This window comes from Delphinus delphis, chromosome 13 (assembly GCF_949987515.2).
Source record: "Delphinus delphis chromosome 13, mDelDel1.2, whole genome shotgun sequence".
Taxonomy (NCBI): Eukaryota; Metazoa; Chordata; class Mammalia; order Artiodactyla; family Delphinidae; genus Delphinus; species Delphinus delphis.
The window spans coordinates 23,319,893-23,342,356 of NC_082695.1; the positions used below are offsets into that span (position 1 = coordinate 23,319,893).

Here is a 22,464-nt window from a genome sequence, read left to right on the forward strand (position 1 = left end):
CATGGAATTGGAACAAGGGACAGTCCCCATTATGGGTAGCATGTGGGAGCGGGCGGGAAGAGATGCCACTGGCATCAGACAGGTTGATGAGGTTATCTTGAGGAGGATTGCTGGTGATTGTTTCTTTGCTACTTTATGCTTTTCTCTACAGGGCTTTTTGACTTTTCTACCTTCAGTGTGGCTCTTTTTTATAGCCAGGTAATAATGGCTGATGTTCGTGGCCTCACTGTGGCAGACACTGTGTTAAGCACATTACAGGCATTGACCCATTTTACAGATGAGGAACTGAAGGTAAAGAAGTTAAGTAGCTGCAAGGTCTCAGGGGTGATAAATAGCAAACTGGGACTTGCAGGTCTGCTTGACTCCTAAAGGGGAGAGCGTCTTACATGGGCATTTAAATGAAAGGGGTGACTCTGTTCCCTTTCTGTTTAAGACACAACTTGGCCTGTCCACCCTGCATGGAGCAGACTATGAGATTCTACCACCCAGGCAGGGCCTGTGGGTCTCCTCCTCACCCTCCCCACAGAGCTTGGCCCAGGGCCAGGCCTCCACTCACCACCCACAGCAAGAAGCAGCGGGAGGGCACTCTGAGGTCTGCAGGGCGAGAAAGAGGAACTTTGCAGGGACTGGGCAGCCAAAGGGGGTGGGTCGTACGGTGAGTGGGTTGTGATTGCTGCCTTCTCTCAAGAGCCAGGGGAAAACCCTGAACCCATCACCGCTCACCTGCACACTGCCCTGGGGTTCACAAAACGCTTCCCACCATCGTCCCTTGTGGCATCCGTTCATTCAACAGGTTTCTGTTTGGCACCTCCTGCATGCAGGCCCAGGAGGTGGAGATCAGCCAGGCAGATGCAGCCCCTGCCCCTCCAGGGCCCGTCGGGCTCCTAGGTGGCGGGACCCCTCTCCCAGCCCTGCCCCACCCCACCCCGCCTCCTCCCCGACCCAGTCACTCTCTGTCATTGACGCCTAGAGGTGGCCACACATGGAAAGCTTGTTAGCATGATTACGTGGGCGTCCGATGATTTCCAAGGATAAGCAGCTGTGGCTGTCTTCGAGCCAGGAAAATGTAATCTGGCAGTTTCCAGCGAGTGGCTCAACTATGCTGGCGCCGCTGGGGGTGGATCAGTGGGTTCTCGTGTGGGTCGGCAGACCTCGCTTCAGTTCAGTCCCACTTGCTTTGGCTGTGAGACAGGTGTTTGTGCTGAGCAAGATTAAACACTCCCACAGGTGGGGCTCCTTGTTGTTCATTAAATGATCCTTCTCATTGGTCAGGGATCTCTGGACCCACAACGGGAAGCGGAGGGGGTGGGACCGTGGGGTGGGCGCCCTTCTCTGGTGGGGAGAAGTGTGAGGTGGGCTCAGTGGCCTCCAGGGAGCTGTGCTCACGGTTGGGCCAAGGGCAGTGCTTCCCCCTTGCCTACGAGGGCAGAAAGAAGCCGTTCCATGGTGTTCCCGCCACGGCCCCAGCAGCCATTGCCATGGGGAGGCCACGGCTCGTAACCTGATGGGATCTGGGGCAGCTGCTAACAAGTAACGCCGTCGTGAAGAAACAGGACCAGAGGTGAGACAGCAACACCCAAACTGAAATTGTGTTCTGTGGACAAAGGCTGGATTTCAACGTGGAAACAAGGGCGTTGTTTAATTTCCTAAGCTGGCAAGCCAAGAGAACTTTTTTCCTTTTCTTTGGTTACCCAGAAGGCAGTGTAGGGCCCCGGAGAGAGGGAGCCTCAGGAGCCAGATGCCTGGAGGCCACGTGAGCCCCTCGGCCTTGGTTCCTCAGTCTGCAGAGCTGGGAGGCAGCACCTGGAGGTGGGGTGCAGGGTGTGGGGGACAGATATGGAGCGCTGAGGAAACATGTGGCTGAAGCCTCGGATTATGAGGTGTTAAAGCTTGGTGAGGCCTCGCCAGCATCTAACCCAGCAGTTCTCACCCGGCTGTGGTGTGAAATCTCCTGGAGAAACTTTTAAAAAATACTGATGCCCTTCCCGCCACCAAGGCACTAGGCGGTCCCCCTGACCTGGAGGCTGGGCCTGCAGGGGGCTTTCTGTGAGCCAGGAGTGAGCAGACAGGTGGGATGGAGTTTAGAGGCTTGCAGTGGAGGCTGGGGGAGCATGGCAGCCCCCTGAGGAGGCTCACTGTTGTCTAGGTGAGGCGGGTGCCTCGGGGAGGATCCACCGTGCTGAGACGCAGGTGGGTTCCTGTCTCGACATCAGCAGGTCGGAGGAAGAGGAGCGTCCGTGCTCCAGCTGCCTCTCTCGTGCCCCTTAAACAAGGGCTCAGGTGAGAGCAGCGGCGCCTCGCCCCCAGTCAGCTGGTACCGGCAGGGGGTGGGCTGCAGCGTCTCCGCCCAAACCCAGCTGGCGTGGGGTCCAGCCCTCACGCACCTGCCTCAGGTTGGCTGAGGGGCAGCCCACCTCTGCACCTTGGGACCTTGGGGCAAGACTCAAACCAGGACGGGGCAGATGAGTGAGTCTGGAGGCGGGGGGATGCGTAGGACGCCAGCTCCCTGCAGTGCTGGATCTGGGACGGCACCCCATTCCTTTAGGAGACCCCGTGGAAACCCTGGTTAGGGTGGAAGCTCTGGGTGGGCTGGGCGCTCTGCGGGCTGGAGGGGGCTGTGGGTGGCAGGTTGGCTTCAGCATCTCAGAAGATGCCATAATTGGAGCCTGCGCCTCTATTTTTAGGCTCCATCTCTGCACCAGTGTTTATTTCCCTGGAGTTGGGCCCTGCTCCCAGAGCCGTCCATCATCCTGAGGATGCTGTGTGGCCCCAGGTCACAGCCCTCTGCTGAGGAGGAAGGCACCTGGTTCTGCGGGCGTCCTAGCCGTCGTTTGCATACACTTATTTTTCACCCATCATGTGGCTCGTGGCTCTGACCCTGCGCCCTAGCCCCTTCCAGTGAGAGGAAAGGGGGTTTGTTTCTTTGCTCTCTGAGGTTTTCGCCCAGCCTTCCGCTGCTTTCTGGCCTCTACAGCCAGCCCAGGGGTCCCTGGGGGTGTTTTTCCCTGAGAAGATCAGAGATTCAGTCACCACAGATACTGGCCTACAGATTCGTGTTTGTGGGATGAGGTTCCTGCCTCTGCATCCCCTGTGGACTGGAAGCAAAGCCCGACTTTTGTGTCAGCCCAGGGCACCCATCCCTGGGGCCCCACCTCAGCCTTGTTGATAGCTGTCCAGGTTGGGGTGCCACCCCTGCACCCCTCTCCAGTGGAAGCTGCTGGAGAGCCTGAATGTGGTCTCACCCGGTTCCTGGTGCCCTCAACACACCCCATGCTGATTGCCAGAGAGAGAGGAGGGGCGATGGGCCACAGAGGGCCCACAAAGGTCATATGATGCCGGTGCTCTGGCTTGTGTTTTCCATCTGCCTACCAGGGTTTCACGATTTATTATTTATTATTATCTGATTTTTCCATCAGATTAGATTCCTCCATGCCTTCCGGTATCCTCAAGGCCAAGCTTCTCAGAGCTTTCAGTCACCTGCCTCCTTGGCTGGGAACGACGTCATTCATCCTATTTTTGGAAGTTTTTTTTTTTAAATCACTGGTTCCTTTTTCTGCAGAACCCCCTGCAGGACTAGTGTCCCACAGAATGTACTTTGGGAAAGACAGATCTGCTTTCTTTCTGGATTTCCCAGTCAGGAAGGACTGGCAGTACCTTGGTGGGGGGGCACTCCCGTTCCCAGGGGCCCCCAGTGGCTCCCTGTCTCGTCTGACCTGGTTCCCGTGCTTCACTCTCCAGCGCTGAGGCCTCCGACCTGCCTCAGGGACTGCACTTCAGGGGTGCTCCTCCTCAGGGCTCTGGCCCCGTGCTCCTGGACCTCATCCCCCTGGAGCAGCACCTCCTCCTGTGTCACCCCTTGCAGGGTGTGCCTGTAAGGCAGTCACCTCCTCCCAAGGCCTCTTGGGACCCCACCCCGGGGCTCCTGTCTGAGCCCTTCTCTGTCAAGACTAGGAGACCTCTCAGCCTCCCTCTCCCCATTGCCTGAGTGGGGCCCTCCTCCAGGGCAAAGGACCACAGGAGCAGCGTCACCCCAGGCAGGGCTCACCTCCCCACTCGCCCAGTCCAGGCCAGGTGGTCACTGGCCAGTGCAGGCTTCATCTCGGGCTGGGTGGAGTGAGCTGCTGCAGTCTCTCAGCCTCAGGGCCATGGGAGTGGCAGGGGCCATCAGACTCTTTGTAAAGACCACTCTGCCAATCCCAGCTCCACCACTCAGGAGCCTTGGGTCTTGGGCACAGTCCATAACTCTCCACGCCACCCATTCCTCTCCTGGGTGTGGTTCATGCAGCAAACTGTGTCATAACATGGCGAAGTCATGACCCAAGGAAGCACAGGATAGGCTGTCACTGAGCAACAGGGCTGTAGGGTCTCAGAGCCACCAAAGTCACTTGACCTCGTGGACCTGCCTCAAGGCCTGTTTCTGTTGTCAGCATCCAGCTGATTGGATTCTGCAATTGAATTTGGGCAGCTTAACAAACCTCCCGAAATCTAAATAACAGTCAGCAAACCTGCTGTAATTGAATTTTTGAGATGCTAACACTGCAAATTGGAAGTGGCTGTTTTCTGCCGAGAGTGCAGGGCCCCATGGTTCTCACTTGAAACCAACGCCCGCTGGCTGTGCTTGTCTTCTCAGAGGCCCTGCGGTGGGGGTCTCTGCACAGCCAGACTGCAGGAAAGCGGGAGGCACTCCCTGCTCAAAGTTCTTAGTGTTCAGGCGAGATGAAAGCCCCCCATGGGGTCCTGGGGGCCCCAGGGAGGTGTGGCCACTCAGGGTCCCAGACCATGGCTGGAAGGCTGCAGGGCTCGGGGGTTAGGCCTTGTCCCCTCCCTGTCCTGCGGAGAGGGAGGGGAGCAGCGCCTGTCCCCATTAATCCATTTACCATGCTGCTGGGTCAGGGAGCACTGCTGGGTCAGGGCATGATGTCAGCATCGTCAGCTGCCGTTCTAAGTTGGGTCTCAGGCTACGGGCACAGCGGGGCCCACGCTGCACTGATGCAGGCTCCCTGCCATGGTGGAGCAGGGAGCAGGAATCCTTCCCCACCCTCCCTGTGCCCTCTCTTCTGTGGAGTGGCAGGGGGCTGGGACGGGGCCAGCCTGGGGTGAGCAGGCACTCAGACAGCATGTGTCCTGTCCCCCCGCCCCTTCCCCACACCAGCTAGTGGCACTCCTTGGCTGTCTGCTGGCCTCCACCTGCCTTGGGCCACCCACCCATGGATGGCTGTGGGTCCCCTTTTGTGGCTGCCTCCTCCCGTGACTCCTGGCCAATGGGACAAGGCTTCTCTCTTATTCCCCTGACCCCCTCTGGGCCCTGCCCGGTCAGTGGCCTAGTGCCTGGCTAGCAAGTTTTGTACCTTGTCATCCAAGAAGCCATCACCTTCTTTTTACATTTTTGAATGTTACTCCCATCAGCCGGAGGCAGGTCCAGGGGCAAGTGCTGGGGAGCCCGAGGGCTCAGGGCAGTGCTCAGGTGAAACGATGGGTACTGGGCCTTGGGGAGCAGCCATCTTTTTTTAAAAAATAAATTTATTTTATTTATTTATTATTTTTGGTGGTGTTGGGTCTTCGTTGCTGCGTGTGAGTGGGGGCTACTACTCATTGCGGTGCGCGGGCTTCTCATTGCAGTGGTTTCTCTTGTTGCGGAGCACAGGCTCTAGGTGCGCGGGCTTCAGTAGTTGTGGCGTGTGGGCTTAGTTACTCTGCGGCATGTGGGATCTTCCTGGATCAGGGCTCGAACCCGTGTCCCCTGCATTGGCAGGCGGATTCTTAACCACTGGGCCACCAGGGAAGCCCCGGGAGCAGCCATCTGCAGATGGAGGAGAGGAGGAAAGAAATTTGGAGAGTGGCAAGGAGGTGGGAAAGCCACGGGGTCTCCCTGGCACTAGATGGGCTGAAGAGCCAAGAGGAAGCAAGGGCATGGAGCGCAGGCAGAGCATGGCCTGGCTGGGCGAGGGCGGGGGTCCCTGGCTTCCTGGCACCTAGAGGTGGATGAGCCATCTGAATATCCCTCCCTGTTCAGAACCCTGCTGGTGTCCCTGAACTTGTCTCCTCACCTCCATAGGCCTGTCCCCTTCCGCTGCAGTCCTGTCCCTCTGCCAGGACCCATCTAAGCACCACCTCCCCCCAAACCTTGTCCTGCCCAGCGCTGGGTGGAGGTGCAGAGGGAGGCGTGAGTGCTGGGCTTCCCCAGCCTTCACCTCACCTGTCCTGAGGCCCCTCCTCAGCCAGTGCTGCTGTCACTCATCTCCAGCCACAGTGTGTGAGGGGAGGGGGGCCCTGGTCATCCTGTGCCTTGACCCCGAGGAGCTTGTGGGCAGGCGAGGGCAAAGCCAGATTCCCCAGAGAAACAAGCAAGAGACAATGCAAAATGGGGCAGCCACAGGGCCCCTGGCTCCCATGTCCCCACCATGTCACCTCCCCCACCTTCCAGACCAATCTGTGCAGCCTTTTGGTTACTTGGTTTCAAAAAGCTGCCTCCCCACCCAGAAACTTGATTCATTTTCCTCAAAGATGGGGGGAAAAAAGCTCCACTTCTAAAAATAGCCCACCTGGCTCTGCTCTGCTGGCTGTTTCCATGGCAACCCACTCCTTCCCAGGAGTTCCAGGTAAAAGAGGGTCCCAGCCCTGGTGCGGGTGCCCAGTGGCTCCTCAGCTGCAGCCGGCTACTGAAGGGTTCAAGGAGACCCCCAAGCGGGGGTGGGGGCACAGCAGAAACACCGGGGCTCCCTCTGGCTCCAAGCCTCTATGATTTGAAGTAAACTCAAGACTGGTTATGTGCAAAAAGTGAGCTGTGCAGATGAGGGTGACAGGGATATTGGTGGGTGGGGGGCCAGGAAGTCCCAGCTCTGCCCTGGCTGCACGCTGGGGACTTAAATCCTTTTCCAGAGGAGGTATGAATATCCCCAGAGTATGGACAAGCACCCTTAGCCAAGGCCACGTGGGGTTGAAGCAGGACTGCCTGGCCCAGAACCGGGCTCCTCCGCTGTCCCAGGCCACCTCCCTGAGCAGTCAGGGAGGCATGTGTGCCAGGCTTGAGGGGAGAACAGAGAGACCTGTGAGGTCTCTGTGCCAGGTGGGAGTCTCAGTGCTTATCTAGGGAGCATCCAGGGACCACCCCTCAGGGCAGTAAGTCAGAGTACTGATCAGCTTCTGGTGTTGCTGGCAGTCCTTGGCTTGCAGATGCTTCACTCCAGTCTCTGTGTCATCACGAGTGTTTCTGTGTCTTTGCTTCTCTTCCTGTAAGGAGGTCAGTCATATTAGATTAAGGACCCGCCCTATTCCAATATGACTCATCTTAATTAATTATACCTGCATCAGCCCAAATAAGGTCACATTCTGAAGTTCCAGGAAGGGCATGATTTTGGGGGGACACTAGCCAACCCAGGATAAGGGTTGGAAACTCATGCACTTGGGAAGCTTGCCATGGATGGGAGGCCACTGCCGTACTCTGCTGGCCTGGCCGGGATGGACAGAGAAGTTGTGACTGCTGCCTTGTAAACACGTTGGTAACCCGAGTTTTATGGATTTATTCTCATCTAACAAAAAGGAGAATTCATTCTTGCATTTAGCTGGTGAAAATCAGTGGGTATTTCAGGAGTCGGTGCTTTTCTAGAAATGGTTGTGTCTGAGAACAGGCTTGAGCCCTTTATTCCACGGTCATTTGCTGCATGTGATCCCGCCATCCCCAGAGCTGCCTGCACCTTACCTTGAACCCCGCCCCTGGCTTGGAGACTGGGTTGATTGTTCTTTACATGTTCCACAGTCTGGAGCTGCTGTTTGCTTTTGTCACTTTAGCCAGGGAGGCTCGGGGTGCCACTGGCTGAGGAATGTCAGGCCTGAGTTCCCCAGGAAGTCTTTCTCATTAGAAGGTGCAGGCTCGTTGGTGCAGAGTTGCCTGGGGAAGAAGAGCAGAGTCACCTTCCCCATCTGCCAGGCCCGCTTCCTGGTCTCAGAAGCCACAGTCTTTGCAGCTGGTGGAGCAACTCACTGGGCTCCTGCTGAGTCGCTTTTCTGTGAAGGTTTGATCTGAACGTTAGAAGCACACCCAGAGCAGCAGCGCAAGACAGGCAGGCAGAGCAAGGCCTGGGGAAGCAGGGGTTCAGCACGATAGCCCTGGCAGCTGCGGCCGGGAGGATGGGAGGGCAGAAGCCCCTGCCGCCTGCCCCCTGCCTGGGCCTCCCCTTTGCCCCCTCCAGCTCTCCAGTCCTTCTTCCAGTTTGGCTCCCTGGGGTCACTGTCCTTGGAGGCTGGCCATGCAGGGATGTGGGCTTCTGTTCTCTGGCTGCTGGTGGTCTTGGCCAGATGCTTCCTGCCCTGAACCTCAGCCCTCCCGCTGAGATGAGGGTGTGGGTGGCAGGGTCTGCAGTCCCGCCGCCACCCCCAGTACAGACATTCTGGCTCTGTCCTCTTCCTGGTGAGGCTAACAGTCTCGGGAGGGGTGGGGGAGGAGGGTGAGATGATGTAGGCTAGCAGGGAGAGGGCAGGGTGAGATGCCCCTGTTAGTGACCCCCTCAGTGTGGCCTGTGCTGAGAGACCAGGGGAGGGACCCCAGCCCCACCACTTACTCTCTGTAGGACCCGTCCTGCTCTGATCCTCTGCTTTCTCACCTGTAAAATGAGGGTGCTAAGGGTGCAAAGATTAAGTGAGTTATTTGTCCAGTGCTTTAAGAAGTGCCGGCACCTTGTGTATGCCCTGGCCACTACTGCCACTGTCCATTGCTGCCACCGTCCATTGCTGTGGCTGTTTGCTGCCGGACGCCGCCTTCCCACCCAGCCCTTCACGGCTGAGCAGTAGGAAGCTGCCTCTTCCAGAGCTTGCTTCCCGAGCTGCTGAGACTGGGCTGGGTCTGAGTGCAACTCACGCAGCATTTCCCGGGGCTCACCAGCTGGTGCAGAGCCAGCCAGAGGCCAGCATGAGTGGAGCAAGGCAACTGACCGCAGGGAGCTCGGTGGGGGTGGGTGAGGGGCCCTGCAGGCCAGCGTGTCCCAGGGAGAGCGGGAGAGATGGGCCTTGTGCTCAGGGGTTGAGATTCGGCGTGGAGGATGGCAAACGATCTTCACCAGGCAGAGGGCAGGTGCCATGTGCACTTTGGGCTCCCCTAACCGGCCCCTTGCTCACACCTGCTGCCCGGTGAAGGGGATCTCCTGTCCAGTCCTGCCTCCTCCACCCTCGGCCCTGTGCTGGCACCTCCCCACTGCGCAGGGACCGCAGGCTCCTCATGTCAGCGGCTGGGGCAGACGTGTGAGCGCCCCCGCCTGGGGAGGTGCCCCGGAGCTCAAGCCTCTGCTCTCCGACCACCTGATTTTTCCTACACCAGGGGCAGCCTGGAAGCTCCTCCACATAGCTGCTCTGTGCTGAGTTCTGGCCTTCACATGAGCTTTGAGGCAGGCCAGGGCTCCACCGTGGGTGGATGTGTGGCTTCGATGTGGTCCTAGATTCCAGTTGCTGCTATTCTTGTATTTATATAGTTGCAGAATTCCTGTAGGATTTTTAAGTCCATGGATAGTTCAGTGTCTGCTGTGTTATTGAGATGTGGATTGTTACTTTGTTCCTCTCAGATGCTCACTGTGCCTGAGTTTTATTCCCAGTGGGAGTGGGGACAGTGAAGATGTGTGGGGTCAGAAAAGCCTGAGAACCCCCAAGGCCACAAGCTTGAGAACCACAGCCTAAGCGACTTTGCACGTATGAGTGTTTTCCTTCCTTGGACGACATGCACCACCAGCAGAGCTCCCGTCCGGGGGGCAGGTGGGGGTGTGGGGGGGGGCAGTGGAAGCCGAGGAGCCCTTTTCATGGCTCTAGATGGGTAACTGCCAGTTCATCCTTCAGAAAGCACAAGATGAGTTAATGCCATCTATTCTTTTTGCTACTTTGAGGAACGTCACATTGAGTGGTTTCATTTGCATCTCTGATGTTGAGCTTCATCTGTGTGTCCCACATGGATTTACTCCTTGCAAAGACCCCTGACCCTGAACTGAGACCTGGGACTCAGCCTGGCCACAGTTCACCATTTGGGGGCCAGGGTCCCCTTCATTGTTCAGCTTTGCCCTTCAGTCTGTCACCAGCCTCCTCTCATCCATGGACCTCTGCTCAAATGCCCACATACTCCGTTTTGCCAAGGGATGAAGGCCCAGGCTCCTTAGCTGTGCCCTCTCCAGCTAGCTCCTCTGTGCTACTATTCACATCCTTCTCCAGACCCTGCCCTTCTGTGTGTGACCTGCCGCTTCCATGCAGGCCTCCTGGGATGCACCCAAGATCATTCATCCAGTCACTCCTCCTCTCGCCCCTCCCCCCCCATTCTGATCTCACTGTCCCTCTGAGAGGTACTTTGCCTGCGCATCCCCATAGAACAGACTTTGCTGGTCAGGTGTCTTCCCATCCCTCCCCTAGCAACACAGCCAGCAACTTGGGAGCAGAACAAGCACTTTCCTGTGTCCCTGGCAGCTGGACCTGAACTTGGACCCTAAGAGCTGCTTGCTAAGGTGCGATTACCCACCCTCTGCCCGTCCCGCAGGAAGATGCTCCGAGTTAGGTTGGTCAGTTCTTTCTCAGAGCACAGGGGGTCACTTTCAGGCTGACCCACAGTCAGCATGCCCCCGTGTGCCCCTCCCAGTGCCCAGCAGCAGCTGTGCTGACTGGTTGGTGGCCATTCTGGTTGTTTGACACGTTGAACCTGGAAAGTGAGAGGAGGTTGCGTTGTAACTAAGAGCCTAGGCTCTGAAGCCGGACAGGCCTGGAGGCTCCAGAATTTCCCCGCCTGTGGCCCTGGGCAATTTCAAAGCACCTGTCTGCCCCCTCAAACCTACCTCACTGGGTCATCAACGTGCATTAACCAAGGCAGCGCCCTGCCCAGTGCCTGGCACCCAGGAAGGCAAGATACGCGTCAGCCATTGGAGCCTTTCTAAGGTGATCCAGAGAGAGGAAACAATTCCGTGCAGATCCCCCTGGGTTCAGATCCAGCACTGCCCCCTTGATAACAGGCCCTAAACCGGTGGCTTGGTGTCTCAGAAGCTGCGTTTTCACGCCTGCACTGCTGGTCACTGAGGTTCGGCGTTCACACTGGTCAAGCGAGTGGCCCAGGGCCTGGCCCGGCACGTGTGGTCTCCAGACACTGGGTCATTTCGGGGCTGCAGTTGGGCTGGATGGGGTGGGCGAGCCCTGCCCCCAGCCTGGATGCTGCCCACTGCCACCTCCTCGCTCCAGGCACCCCTCCGAGGCTGGCCAGGCCCTGCCTCCAGCTCAGGGCGTGTGCGGAGCAGTGTCTCAGCTGTGGCCACCCCCATGCACCCTGTCTGCCATGGGAGGAAATCTGTTCTCTCACAATGCGTCCTTTTTTCAAAAATTTCTATCTTGGGTTACAGATTTCCTTCACCAAAAAAAAAAAAAGTTGTTAATTATTTCTAAATCAAGGCATCTCAGACACCGCTCAGCAATTACAGCCTCTGGTACTCACAGGCCAGTGTCGAAGTAGCAGCAGGGCCCAGGCCAGCTCCCCACACCACCCCACTCGCCGCAGAGCACCCCGGAGGCTCCCATAGCCCCGCACCCCTTTGGACACAAGCTGGGCTGGCAGTGGGCCAGGCTCCAAGGTACCTCAGACTCCCAGGAAGGGGTGCCGAGGGCACCTGGGGTCGAGTAAGCAGGGAGGGGGTGGGGCGTGAGCACCTGCCTGGCTCCTCATGGAGGCCCCCAGGCGTGAAGAGGGTGGCTCTGGAGGCAGACACACTAGCCAGGGGGCCTGGGCCAGGGCTTCACCTACCTGAGCTTCATCACCTGTCTGTCCCCTGGGAGTGGTACAGTCCCTACCCTGACAAGGCCATTGAGAGGCCACAGCCAGTGTCTCCACACAAGAGACGCCCATAGGTGAGCATGGCCTTGCTCCTCAGGAGAGACCTGCGGGAGGGGGTCACCGGTCGCAGCGGGGAGGGAGCTGTGACTGTGGCCTGGGGGGTCTTCAGGCCGGCTCTGAAGATGGGGCGGCATTGGGCTGGGCAGGGGTGAGACCTCTGAGGAGCTGGGGGTGGTGAGGAGGTTCCAGGCAGTGGGAACACAGTGGGGATACAGTGGGGACACAGAGGGAAAGGCCCGAAGCACGAGCACTCATTGTTTGCAGGGACCGGGGGTGGGCGGACAGCGGAGAGCAAGGTCAGGTTGGCGGGGGAGGCATGGGTCAGCCCGAGCTGGGCCTGTGACGTGGCGACAGTGCCCGGGCTTCATTCAGGGTCTGCGGGGTCTGGGATGGGAGCCGCTTCCACACAGCCATCTCCACCTCTTCACCCGGACAGCCCACCCCTGCCTGCACATCAGCTTGGGGGGTGCTGGTGCCCCCTGCAAAGCACAGCCCAGGCCCTGTCATTCAAGCTGGTCCCCTCTTCCATCCCCCGCACTGACTCCAGAGGGGCTGTGCAGACATCTCGCCCTGGCCAGGAGCCGGCACCTCCCGGGCCTCTGGGTGTGTGTTGCTCCGTAAGAACCATGGCGACCCCGCGTGTCTCTACAGATGACTCTGGGGACGACGAGGACGAGACTGCCTCCCCAGCTGATAAGAGCGAGCTACATGACACCATCAAGAAGCTCTCCCTGAAGCTGGACGACCTCAGCACGTGCAATGAGCTCGTGGCCAAGCACGGCGTGGCACTGCAGCGCTCCCTGAGCGAGCTGGACGGCCTCAGGATCCCCTGTGAGAGTGGCGAGAAGCTGAAGGCGGTCAGCGAGCGGGCCACCCTTTTCCGCATCACTTCAAATGCTATGATCAATGTGAGTGCCGCTGGCCCGGCCCAGGGCCCCAAGGGGGAGGTGGCTCCCCAGTCCCCCAGTGGGTGGCCAGGGTGAGGGACAGGCCAGGGCTCCCTCTTGCTCTCGTCATCCTCCGTGTCATCTCATCCACGCGTCGTCACGGGGTGAGGACACTGCTTTTCATTGTTGGGTGGAGCTTGGAGTTGGGTGTGAGATCCGGCTAAGCCCGCAGGTGCTTCAGGCCTGGGTGAGGAAGGGAGCGCCCAACCTAAGCAGCCGGCTCAGCACACACAGTAGGGACGCGGCTGCCGCATTTTTCAGCAACAGCTGCTGCTGCTCTTTCCCCCAGTACGTGGCCCAGATGCAGCAGGATTGGGACCTGTAACCATGGGGGGCTTGCATGTGTGGTGGGGGTCCCTCAGTCAGAAGAGCTTTCGAGTTGAGGCCACCACAGCCGTGCCAACCTGATAGTAAGTAGCTGAACGAGGACCCACGTCTGTGGACTGAGGGGTTCAGCCCCAGGAGTTCCCCCTTTCCACGGGTTCTGGGAGCCACACAGCTGTGACCGCGAACCGGGAGGGTCTCTCCGTGGTGGCAGAGAGTTCAAGGCTGAACCGAGCTTCTGGGTCCTTCCTCTTTCTGCCTGATGAGTGTTCCCCAGAGGTGCATGTGCTCCCTCTGGACACAGGTCTGATGTGTCAGAGGAGGCCACAGCCTCCTCCCAAGGACAGCCCCCAGGATGAGCACATCCCAGCTAGGATGGCACCATGGGAGCTGGGGGCCAGAGCACAGAGGTGTGGGGAGATGGAGGCCGCCTCAGAGGAGGTGGGTCCAGAGAACGCGGTTCAGGCAGGCTGGCCGCAGAGACAGTGGGCAGTACCAGTGCCCAGGTGAGCCCCAGCTGGGGGATTCAGCCTCCAAAGCAGGGGCTCAGAGCAGAGACTAGGCTCTCTGTCCAACACCAGGAAACCTGAGGGCAGGGTGGGAAGGTGGAGGCTGGAGCCCACTGCAGGCCAAGACCCTGTACCCTCTTCCCAGACTCCAGGGAAACACGCACAGGTGCCCGCAGGTGTGGACTTTGTCCATGGCCTTCAGGGGTGCAGTGGCGCCCACGTGCAGAGAGGCTGCTGGACTGCAGCTCTGTGGCCGCCCTGCTGTTTGGCCCTGTCACTGGTCTTCTCTCTCCTTTTCCCGTGTCCACCCTCTGGCCTCCTTACAGCCCCCAGACTCTAGGGGCCTCTGTCACTGTCCTTCTTCCGGTGACAGGCACCGATATCGAGCATTTAAGGCATAATGATGCATTTGTGCTTCCCCGCGGTTTCCCTGGCATGGCCTCCCCACATGCGGAGACTAAAGCCGCATCGTCTTAAGTGGTTTTGGTTTTTCCCAGATAATGTGCTGCTCAGCTGGCGTCTCTAGCGAAAGTATTTTATCAGGCATCAGAGGCTCATCTGTGTTTACGAAGCCATAAAAACAGCTCGCTACCTAAGTGCGTAATGAATTGTTTGATGGGAAGCTCAGGCCCCTGGGGATGATTAGCAAGCCTGTTAGCAGTTCTGGCACCTGGAGTGCTGGACCCAAGTGACGAGCCTGCACCCTGGGCTGGGATCTGCGCCCCCTGCAAACATGAACCTGACGTGAGGGACTCTCCCATCCATCTCCACTGTGGGGGCACAGAAGTGAGGTGCTGGGAGCCCAGCCTAGTGCAGAGTCCTGCATTTATTCCAGGGACCCTTCCTGACAGCTGCTTCTCACCTGGCAAGAGCCGGCTCAGTTCTGGGAGGCTGTCAGACCCTGAACGCCCAAACCCCCGCTGTGTGCAGAGGGGCCACCTAGGCAAAGCGTCCCCACTCCTGGCCAGGCTTTGGCCTCCACCCCTGTTACTAGGAGGGGTTTGGACCAGGGAGCTGTAACTAAGGCATCCATGTGGCTCCCACCCCCGAGCCCCGAGGGGAGCCCACTCCCATCCAGGACCCCTTACCCCTCCCCACAGCTTCGTTAGTACCGCTAATATCCACGTGGAGACAGAGGCACAGAGAACTCCCTGAGCTGCCCAGGGTCACCAGCTGCTAAGTGGCCAAACTGGACGCAAACCCAAGTCTGTGTAGCGCGCTGCGGGAGTCATGGCCCTCGTGACGGTGAGGGTGAGACCCTCAAGGGCTGCAGAGGCCCCCTTCCACTCTGAGGTCAGCACATGGAGGGTGGCCTCGCATCCACCTGGGGCAAACCCCCATTCTCAGGGACCTGAGTCCCTGGTGTGCCTTTTACCTTTAGGCTGCAGCCCTACCAGGGTCTTTCCTGGGAAGGTGGGGACCCAGGATGGGTGGAAGCCACCCCTAGCTGTCCCCAGAAGGCACAAATCCTCATCCCTCAGATCCGCCCAGATCTCAGTGTAAGAAGAGGAAGCTGCTTCCCCCACACTGGCTTCCTACTGCCTCTCCACCATCCCCTCCCTGCCCCCTGCCCTGACTGACGGGAGCCCCTACTGGGGAACTCAGGGAATCTCTCCTCCCACCAGCCGCACAGCCAGGGCAGCCCCCTCCTGTGGATGGTGAATGGCTCTGGGTTTTCCACCTCGTGGGCTCCGATTAAGCCTGGGTCATGGAAATGGAGCAGAAAATGGGGGACGGCAGGCCACACAAAGCCCGCAGGCAAACACATCCTGTGGAGGGCCCTGGGCAGGCTGCACTTTCCCCACACAGGGAGATGCACTGCTGCTTCTTCACCTTCCCCCAAGACGGCCAAGAGTCTGGGGTTGTTCAGCCTTCAGGAGAGAAGTAGAGGGAGATTTCTAAACCTTCAGATTCAGGAGAAGGCATCACTATCATTAGCCTTTAGATCCTGAGCTCCCAGCAGGGCAGGGAGGGAGGCTCTCTGGACAGTTTCCAAGATCCCAGGAACCGTGGCTACTGAGGCAGGCCTGTCCCTGTGGCCCTGCTCCCCAAGGGGGCATCTGGCCCTCACCTTGAGGCTGGCCCCTTTTGTACGTGTTTCAGGGAACAGGATGTCTGGGGGAGGTTCTGGATCAGGAATACTGAACTGTATTGCCGTTGCCTGCACTGTACCCTCTAGAATACCCCTTCCCCACCCTTCAGATGCCTGGCAGATCCCTTTTTATCCTTCAGAACCCCACATGGACGTCACCACGGCCGGGAGGCTCTCCGAGTTCCCCATCAGGAAGCCGTTCCTCCTGGTTAGATCCCCCAGTGGTCCCAGCCCACCGAGCAGTGTTTAGCCCATTATTTCAACGTCTGATCCCCCACCAGGCTTTGTGCCCCTTGAGGTCAAGCTCAGGTCTTACTCACCTGTGGCCCCAATAGTAGCCCAGTGGGAGTGCCCGATACACTCTGTCTCAATCAAAGTGGGTCTTGTATCTCAGGGGTAAAAGTTCTAAGTGGCCCACATCTCACTTACCTGCTAAGTGACCATTTACAAAGCCATTCTAGCCCCGTTTCCTCACCTGGACGAGGTCAGTGAGAAAGTGCAGGCTCTGAGCAGGGTGCAGAGCTGCTGGTCACTACCCCTCGCCACCCTGGTCACCTGGCCTTGCAGAGAAATGACCCAGCTTGGTTGCTAAGACACAGGAACAGAGCTTTATGAAATCAAGTCATAAACGTGTTTTTTTTTTTTTCCACGGGAACGTGGTACTGAGCCCCGGCCTCCTTCCCTCCTATTGTGGTTTCGGTTGGCAGGGTTCTTTCTAGCAGGCCTGCGAGGGTGGTGCCTGGTGGGCCTTCAGGAGGCCTCGGGGGGCAGCAGCTGAGCAGGTCAGCGGCCCCATAGTGAACTTGGGGCTCAAGCAGTTAGGAAAGTCCTGCCTGATGGGATTTGAACCCAGACCTGAGTGGCTTCCCACTGATCCTGCCCTGGGCCTTTGCCAGGTAGGGACTCAGCGAGGACCAGGCAGACCCGTCTGGCCCCTGAGGATCCAGGGGTCCCAGGGATGGTCCAGGGATCTTCCTTGTGATGCTGAGTCTCACGTGGGCTCAGCAGTACAGCCTTTGGGAGGAGTAGCTAAGCAGGGCAGCAGCTCACACACCCACTGGTGAAGGCCAAGTGTGTAGAGGGCCATGGAAGGGCTGGGGAGTGACCCTCAGTGGCAGGGCGGGGCCTGCAGAGGGAGAGGTAGTGGCCACAGAGTGGGGCCGGAAAGGGTCAGGAGGATTTCTCCCAGGCAGGGAAGGAAAACACTAGCTGTGGACACTTGCTGTGCGCAGGGGGTGCCGAGCTTTTTACACATGGTTCCCTGTAAGCGTTGTGCTGGGACGGCACCCACGCCATCAGGCTCTAAAGCTCCCCCACCCTTTTACCCTTCCTGGGCCTCTGCGGACAGTTCCCCAGTTGTGGTGGCCCCTTGGGCAGGACCTGGTCTTTGGGCGAAGCTCGCTGGCTGTGTGGATGACGGCCTTACCACCCGCTGCCCTGGAAATGAGAGCAGACACATCTCCTTCCCACCTGGGAGGAACAGGTGTGGGGTTCACATGACCCCTGACTGTCCCCGGGGGCCCAGCAGCCCCTCCCAGCCTCCTCTCCCACCTGTTCCCCGTCTGCCTCCCGTCCCCTGCCAGAGTTGGCCACTCACCTAACCTGAGGAGGCCACAGCCTCTCAGACCCTCCCCACCTATCGCCCCTCAGATGTACATTACCTCTCCTGGGAAGCCCACCTGCAAGCCCACGGCTACTCCCAGGGCCCATCTCACAGTCCACCTGGCTGGGTCGGCCCTGGGTGCCAGGGGCTGGTGGGGCCCTGGCCAGCAGGGAGCCAGGACAGGAGAGAGAATCAACTACCCATGGTCACGTCGCCTGCAAGGCGTTCTGCATGCACCATCTCCCCCCGACCCACTCAGCCGCTTATAGTGGGGAAACTGAGGCAGCTGCTAAGGATAGGAGCCCAGGTCTTCAGGCTCCAGAGCCTTGCGCCTCATAGGAGGGAAATAAACCCATCCCTCCCTTGAGCGGGGGAAGGAGGGTCAGGAACCCCTCCTCTGCCCACCTTTAACCCACTCCCAGCTCCGCATCCCCGCCCCACTCTGCTGACTGTCGCCCTGTCTGCAGGTCCACGAGTCTCGTGGGCTTTTCTTTCTTTCTTTCTTTTTTAAATAACTTATTTAATTGAAGTATAGTTGACTTACAACGTGGTGTTAATTTCTGCTGTACAGCAGAGTGACTCAGTTATACACATGTATACATTCCTTTTTATATTCTTTTCCATTATGGTTTATCCCAGGATGTTGAGTATAGTTCCCTGTGCTATACAGTAGGACCTTGTTGTTTCATGGGCTTTTCTACTGCAGCAGTGTGCAGACAGGACACGGTCTCCCTGGTGATGCTGGGAGCCCTGGAGCTTCCATGCCTGGCACAGTGTCCAGCATATGGGAGCCTCCGTGAATAAGAGAGAGGAGTTGGTTGTGAAAGAACGTGGGAGCGACTGAGTGAATTGCTTAGTGTCTGGCAAAATTCCCTAGTGGGTGATTTTGTGAGTCTGATCAACGGCAGTGCGGCGGGTCCATGCTTGGATCACCGTCTGGGTAACTGCGTTTGATGCCATTTAGAAGGAACTTCACAGCGCAGTGATCAGCCGTGGTTCAGAGACTGAGCCTCGAAGCACTGCACGTGTGCAGGGCTCCCCCGGCCCTGGTGTGGGGACCGCAAGCGGCACCTCCCTCCCCAAGAACCAGGACGCATGCGGTGTTACAGCATTGGCTCCATCACGAGGTTTGAGGTAGAGAATGGCAGAATTAATACATGTTACCAGCTCAGGCTTTGGGTATTTGTTTCCATAAAGTGAAAAGAACAAACTCCCATTTTCTTCTTTTTTCCCGCAAGTTTGTCTTTGTGGGAAAGCAGAGCGCTTGGAGGCAGGCCTCTGGGATGGTGGCAGTGTGATAGCAGGCGCCCGCCCCAGTTTCCTCCCGTTACTTTGCTTCTCACAACGGCCACGTGAGGTTGGTGTCATTACAGCTTCCTTGTCATCACTGTCATTTGTATTATTCACGTGCCACCCCCGAGGCCCAGAGCGGTCATTTTGCCCAAGGGTGGCAGGCCCGGCGGCTACATGAGCACAGAGGGTCACAGCCATTGGTCCTGGGCCATCCCCATTGCTGGCTGCAGGGCTCTGTGCAGAAGGCCAGGGCTGTGTTACCTGTCACTAGGCCCAGCACACCTGGGCTCCCCTGTGGGTTGGCCTTGGGCCCCTGCCCTGGGCAGAAGAGCCCCACAGCGGTGCCACGGTCATTCTGGGGCGAGCCTGCCCTGGGCTGGTAGGGTGCACGCTCCCCTCCCTGTGGGGGAAATAGGGTCTGTCCACCTGCCAGGCGGTGGAGCCTGGCAGGGAGAGAGCCACTTCTGTGACTCTCAGGCAGGCCCGGAGGCAGCCACAGTACCAGCGTGAAGGCGCTGAGCCCCTCCGTCAGCTGGCAGCCTCGGGGCTTGCTCCCCACTTCTGCTTCTGCAGGCCCCCTCCTGACATGGCCCCTACACCTGAGTTGTGAGAGGCCCCTCAGAGTTGGGGGGCCCTTGACCTCAGGAATAGGTTTTGGGCAGCCAGTGGGCAAGCAGAGCTGGATGGTAGGCGAGCCCCACAAAAGACCAAAGACAGTCGAGGTGCAGAAAGCCAGGGGGTGTGTGCTGGCCAACAGAGGGTGGTGCCCACCAGGCCCCCCTCCAAGGGCCCAGTGGGATGGACCCGGCATGCTTTTACCAAGGAAGGTAGTGGCCCACGAGGGACACACCCTGGTGCCCGCAATAGAGCTGGCCGGGTGGGATGGGGCGCAGATCCTGACGGCAGGGGCATGGGGAAGTGGCGGAGGACGCATGCCCAGGACAGCTGGGCCTGGAGGGAGGGGGCTTCAGCTCCAGTTGGAGGAGCTGTGAGAGCATGATGAGGGGGGAGCAGAGGCACTGGGGGCTGGGGGAGGCGGCCGGTGGGAGTGGGAACAGGGGCGCAGGTGAGGATATGTGGGGGAGGCGGGGGGTACATAGACGCAGAGGCAGCAACTCAGGGCACTTGGCCAGGACCTTGGATTTGTGGCATCATAGAAACGGACCAGATCAGAAGGGGCTGTTTACCGCTGGAAATGCTCTGAGGCTTCACTGAGCCCTGTTTGGAGATCATGAGGGGCTCCTCGCACCCACCCAAGCAGAGTGGTGGTGAGAGGCCCCAGAGCCGCCCTCCTCGTCCTTCCGGGGCCTGTGGGCAGGTTGCTGTCCAGCTGACCTCTGTTCTGCCCCTGACAGCTTGCTCACTTCAGGCTTGGGGAGATGAGTAAAAATAGATTCCAGGACGGTCTAAAATCAGTTGGCAAACTGGCAGCCAGATGGTGCTGGTTCCTGTGCACGAGGGGTAAACTATTTTGAATGTGGAAAGGGCTATTTTAAAGTTTGAACTGAAGTGAGAAGCTGACTCCCCAGTGCTGTGAGTGAGTCACATTAAGAAGAAGCCGTGACCATCCCCTCCGTGTCCGAGAGGGGCCGGCCCCTGTATGCGGGGCAACCCGATCCGAGGGCCACGTGAGAAGGGGGCCCAGCCCTGGGAGCTGCCCAGCCTCCAGGGGCCGGGAGGGTGGTGGATACGGAGCATGGCGGCGTGGCTGAGACTGAGCCAGATGGACCCCCGGGAGAGCCTGGCACCCCCATCGCAGCTCCTGGGGGACCCGCTCTTGGTCTTGGAGCATGAGATGGCTGTGTTTCATCCAGCATGGCTGCCTCCAAGCCAGACAGTCCCAGCCTGAATCTCAGCCCTTTCCCACCGTCGGGAGGTAATGTGCTGAGGCCAGCCTGTTGCTCCTCAGTGGGAGGGGAAGGAGAGACTGTGTTGACCCTGATGTGTCCCTAGTGTGAGCTGCTGGCCATGCAGAGGGGCTCAGGGAACCCATGATTCTGCACGTTTTTCTTCTGTTCGCCACCTTTATTATTACTACAGACCATTGAGAGGTGGGTCCTAGTGACCTGGCCATGTGAGGATCGATGTGGTGGGGTAGATGGTGGGGCAGCCTCGGCCCTGGCCACCCACTGACCTGGCAGCCCTGCGCCTGAGAGCCACGGCAGGCCAGTCATGTGGCTGTCAGCCCCAGGGCAGGTCCTGGCTGGCTGCAGGTGGAAACGTGGCCCTTTCTCCCTTCCTCCCTGCAAGCAGGGTTATCAGAACCTGCTGTGTGCAGACAGCTGGGGACAGTCACCGAGCTGGCCCTGTCGGCCCAGGGCACCCGCCCAGCCTGGAACCACCAGGCATTTGGCCCTTGTCCCCACCTCCTCTGTGGCTCCGAGGGCTGCCCACCCGACATCCAGCGACTCTCCGGCACCCTCCTCATGGCCCGGCTAGGACGGCAGTGACCGTGCAGGAGACTGATGGTTTCCACGTGGCCACTGAAGGCTGGGCCCGAGCGGGGTCCCGGCTCTGCAGACTCTCCTAGAGCTTGAGAGGCTCCTCAGGCCATACACAGGGTGGGCAGGAGACCCAGGCCACTGCCCACATGCCCTGCTCGCCCGCCCGCATTTGAGGAGCAGCAAGGTTGTGGTCGGGATTAGGATTAGGAACAGCAAAAGCGATTAGCGTTCGTCCTCCTTCCTCCTGGGCACAGCTGGGCAAGGTTTCCGGCTCAGACACTCTGCATCTGTCCTGTGCGACACCTGTCGGGGTGACTGGTAGCCACTCCCATTGGGCCCCGACACGCTTCCCCGGGCAGACAGCCCTCATAGCCCCCTTCACGGGCCCGGCTTCTGGGAAGGGAGAGTCCCCGGTGGGTGCCTCCGTGCAGGGGCATGGGGGAGGTGCCGCCATTTCCTTTCTGGGCTTTTGGTTCTCACTCTGCTTTGGGCGTGTCAACAGGCCCCCTGCCTTCCCCACAGAGGTAGAATCGCATTGCCCACAGGACCCTGCACCTCTTCATCTCAGGGACACTCTCGACAGCCATGGGGGTGGGAGGAAGGGGCAGGCCTGGGAGACTGGAACCCAGTTCCCGTCCAGAGGACGATCACCCAGTGGGTCACAGAATCGGGGACTCTGCAGGAGTCCTGGGGTTCAGCCCTCTGTTCACGAGAATACTGAGGTCCAGGAGGTTATGGGCCTGCCCCAGAGTAGGCAGTGAGGTGATGCCGTGAGGGGCCTGGATGCTGGCCCAGTGTGTCTGAGTCGGGGGCTTTGGGGTGGCCTGTGGCTCTGCTCCTGGTCAGGGCGGCGCGTGAGCTCTGAGAGTTGTGGCGGGGCCTCAGGGGAAGTGTGACCGTGTTCAGGGCCAGGGTCAGCCAGGCCCTTCCTGGGCCCCTGGGAGCCACCCCCAGTCACCCGCCCATCGCCGGGCCCCAGGCCTAATCCAGCTTAGCGAGCACACAGCGCACAGCCCAGCTCAGCATTCCAGGGCGGCGGGGCCAGACCGGCACCTGCCTCTGTTCGCGGCTGGCTGGGATGGGGCCTGGAGAAGGTCGGCAGCATCAGAGGAAACCGGCGCAGTTGGGGATGGACACCAGGTAGGCACCTCAGGGCAGAGGGGGCAGGCGGGCTCTCCACAGCCTGCAGGGTGACCAGAGCAGCTCATCAGCTGCAGATGACCCCCGCACCCCGGAGTCAGTGGAAAAGGCCCTGGTCCAGCCACATGAGCCCCTCGATATTGGGGTACAGCAGCCTCCGCCGTGCCCCCCTCTTCAGGCAACTCTGACACGCTCTAATCTTCATCGCCCAGCCCAGCTGCATGTGGCCCCGATGAGGCCCCCGCTGTCCTGGGGATTTGACTTCCTGCCCCT

At 59.2% G+C, this 22,464-nt stretch overlaps 1 protein-coding gene across 2 annotated transcripts in view; it reads left to right on the forward strand.

Moving 5' to 3' along the window:
* OSBP2 (oxysterol binding protein 2) overlaps positions 1–22,464 on the forward strand; it is a 139,654-nt gene that overhangs the window by 93,751 nt on the left and 23,439 nt on the right. For both annotated transcript variants that reach the window (XM_060028353.1, XM_060028354.1), the window contains exon 3: positions 12,491–12,747. In XM_060028353.1, the coding sequence (XP_059884336.1) occupies positions 12,491–12,747 (257 nt within the window). The remainder of the gene's footprint in view (positions 1–12,490; positions 12,748–22,464) is intronic.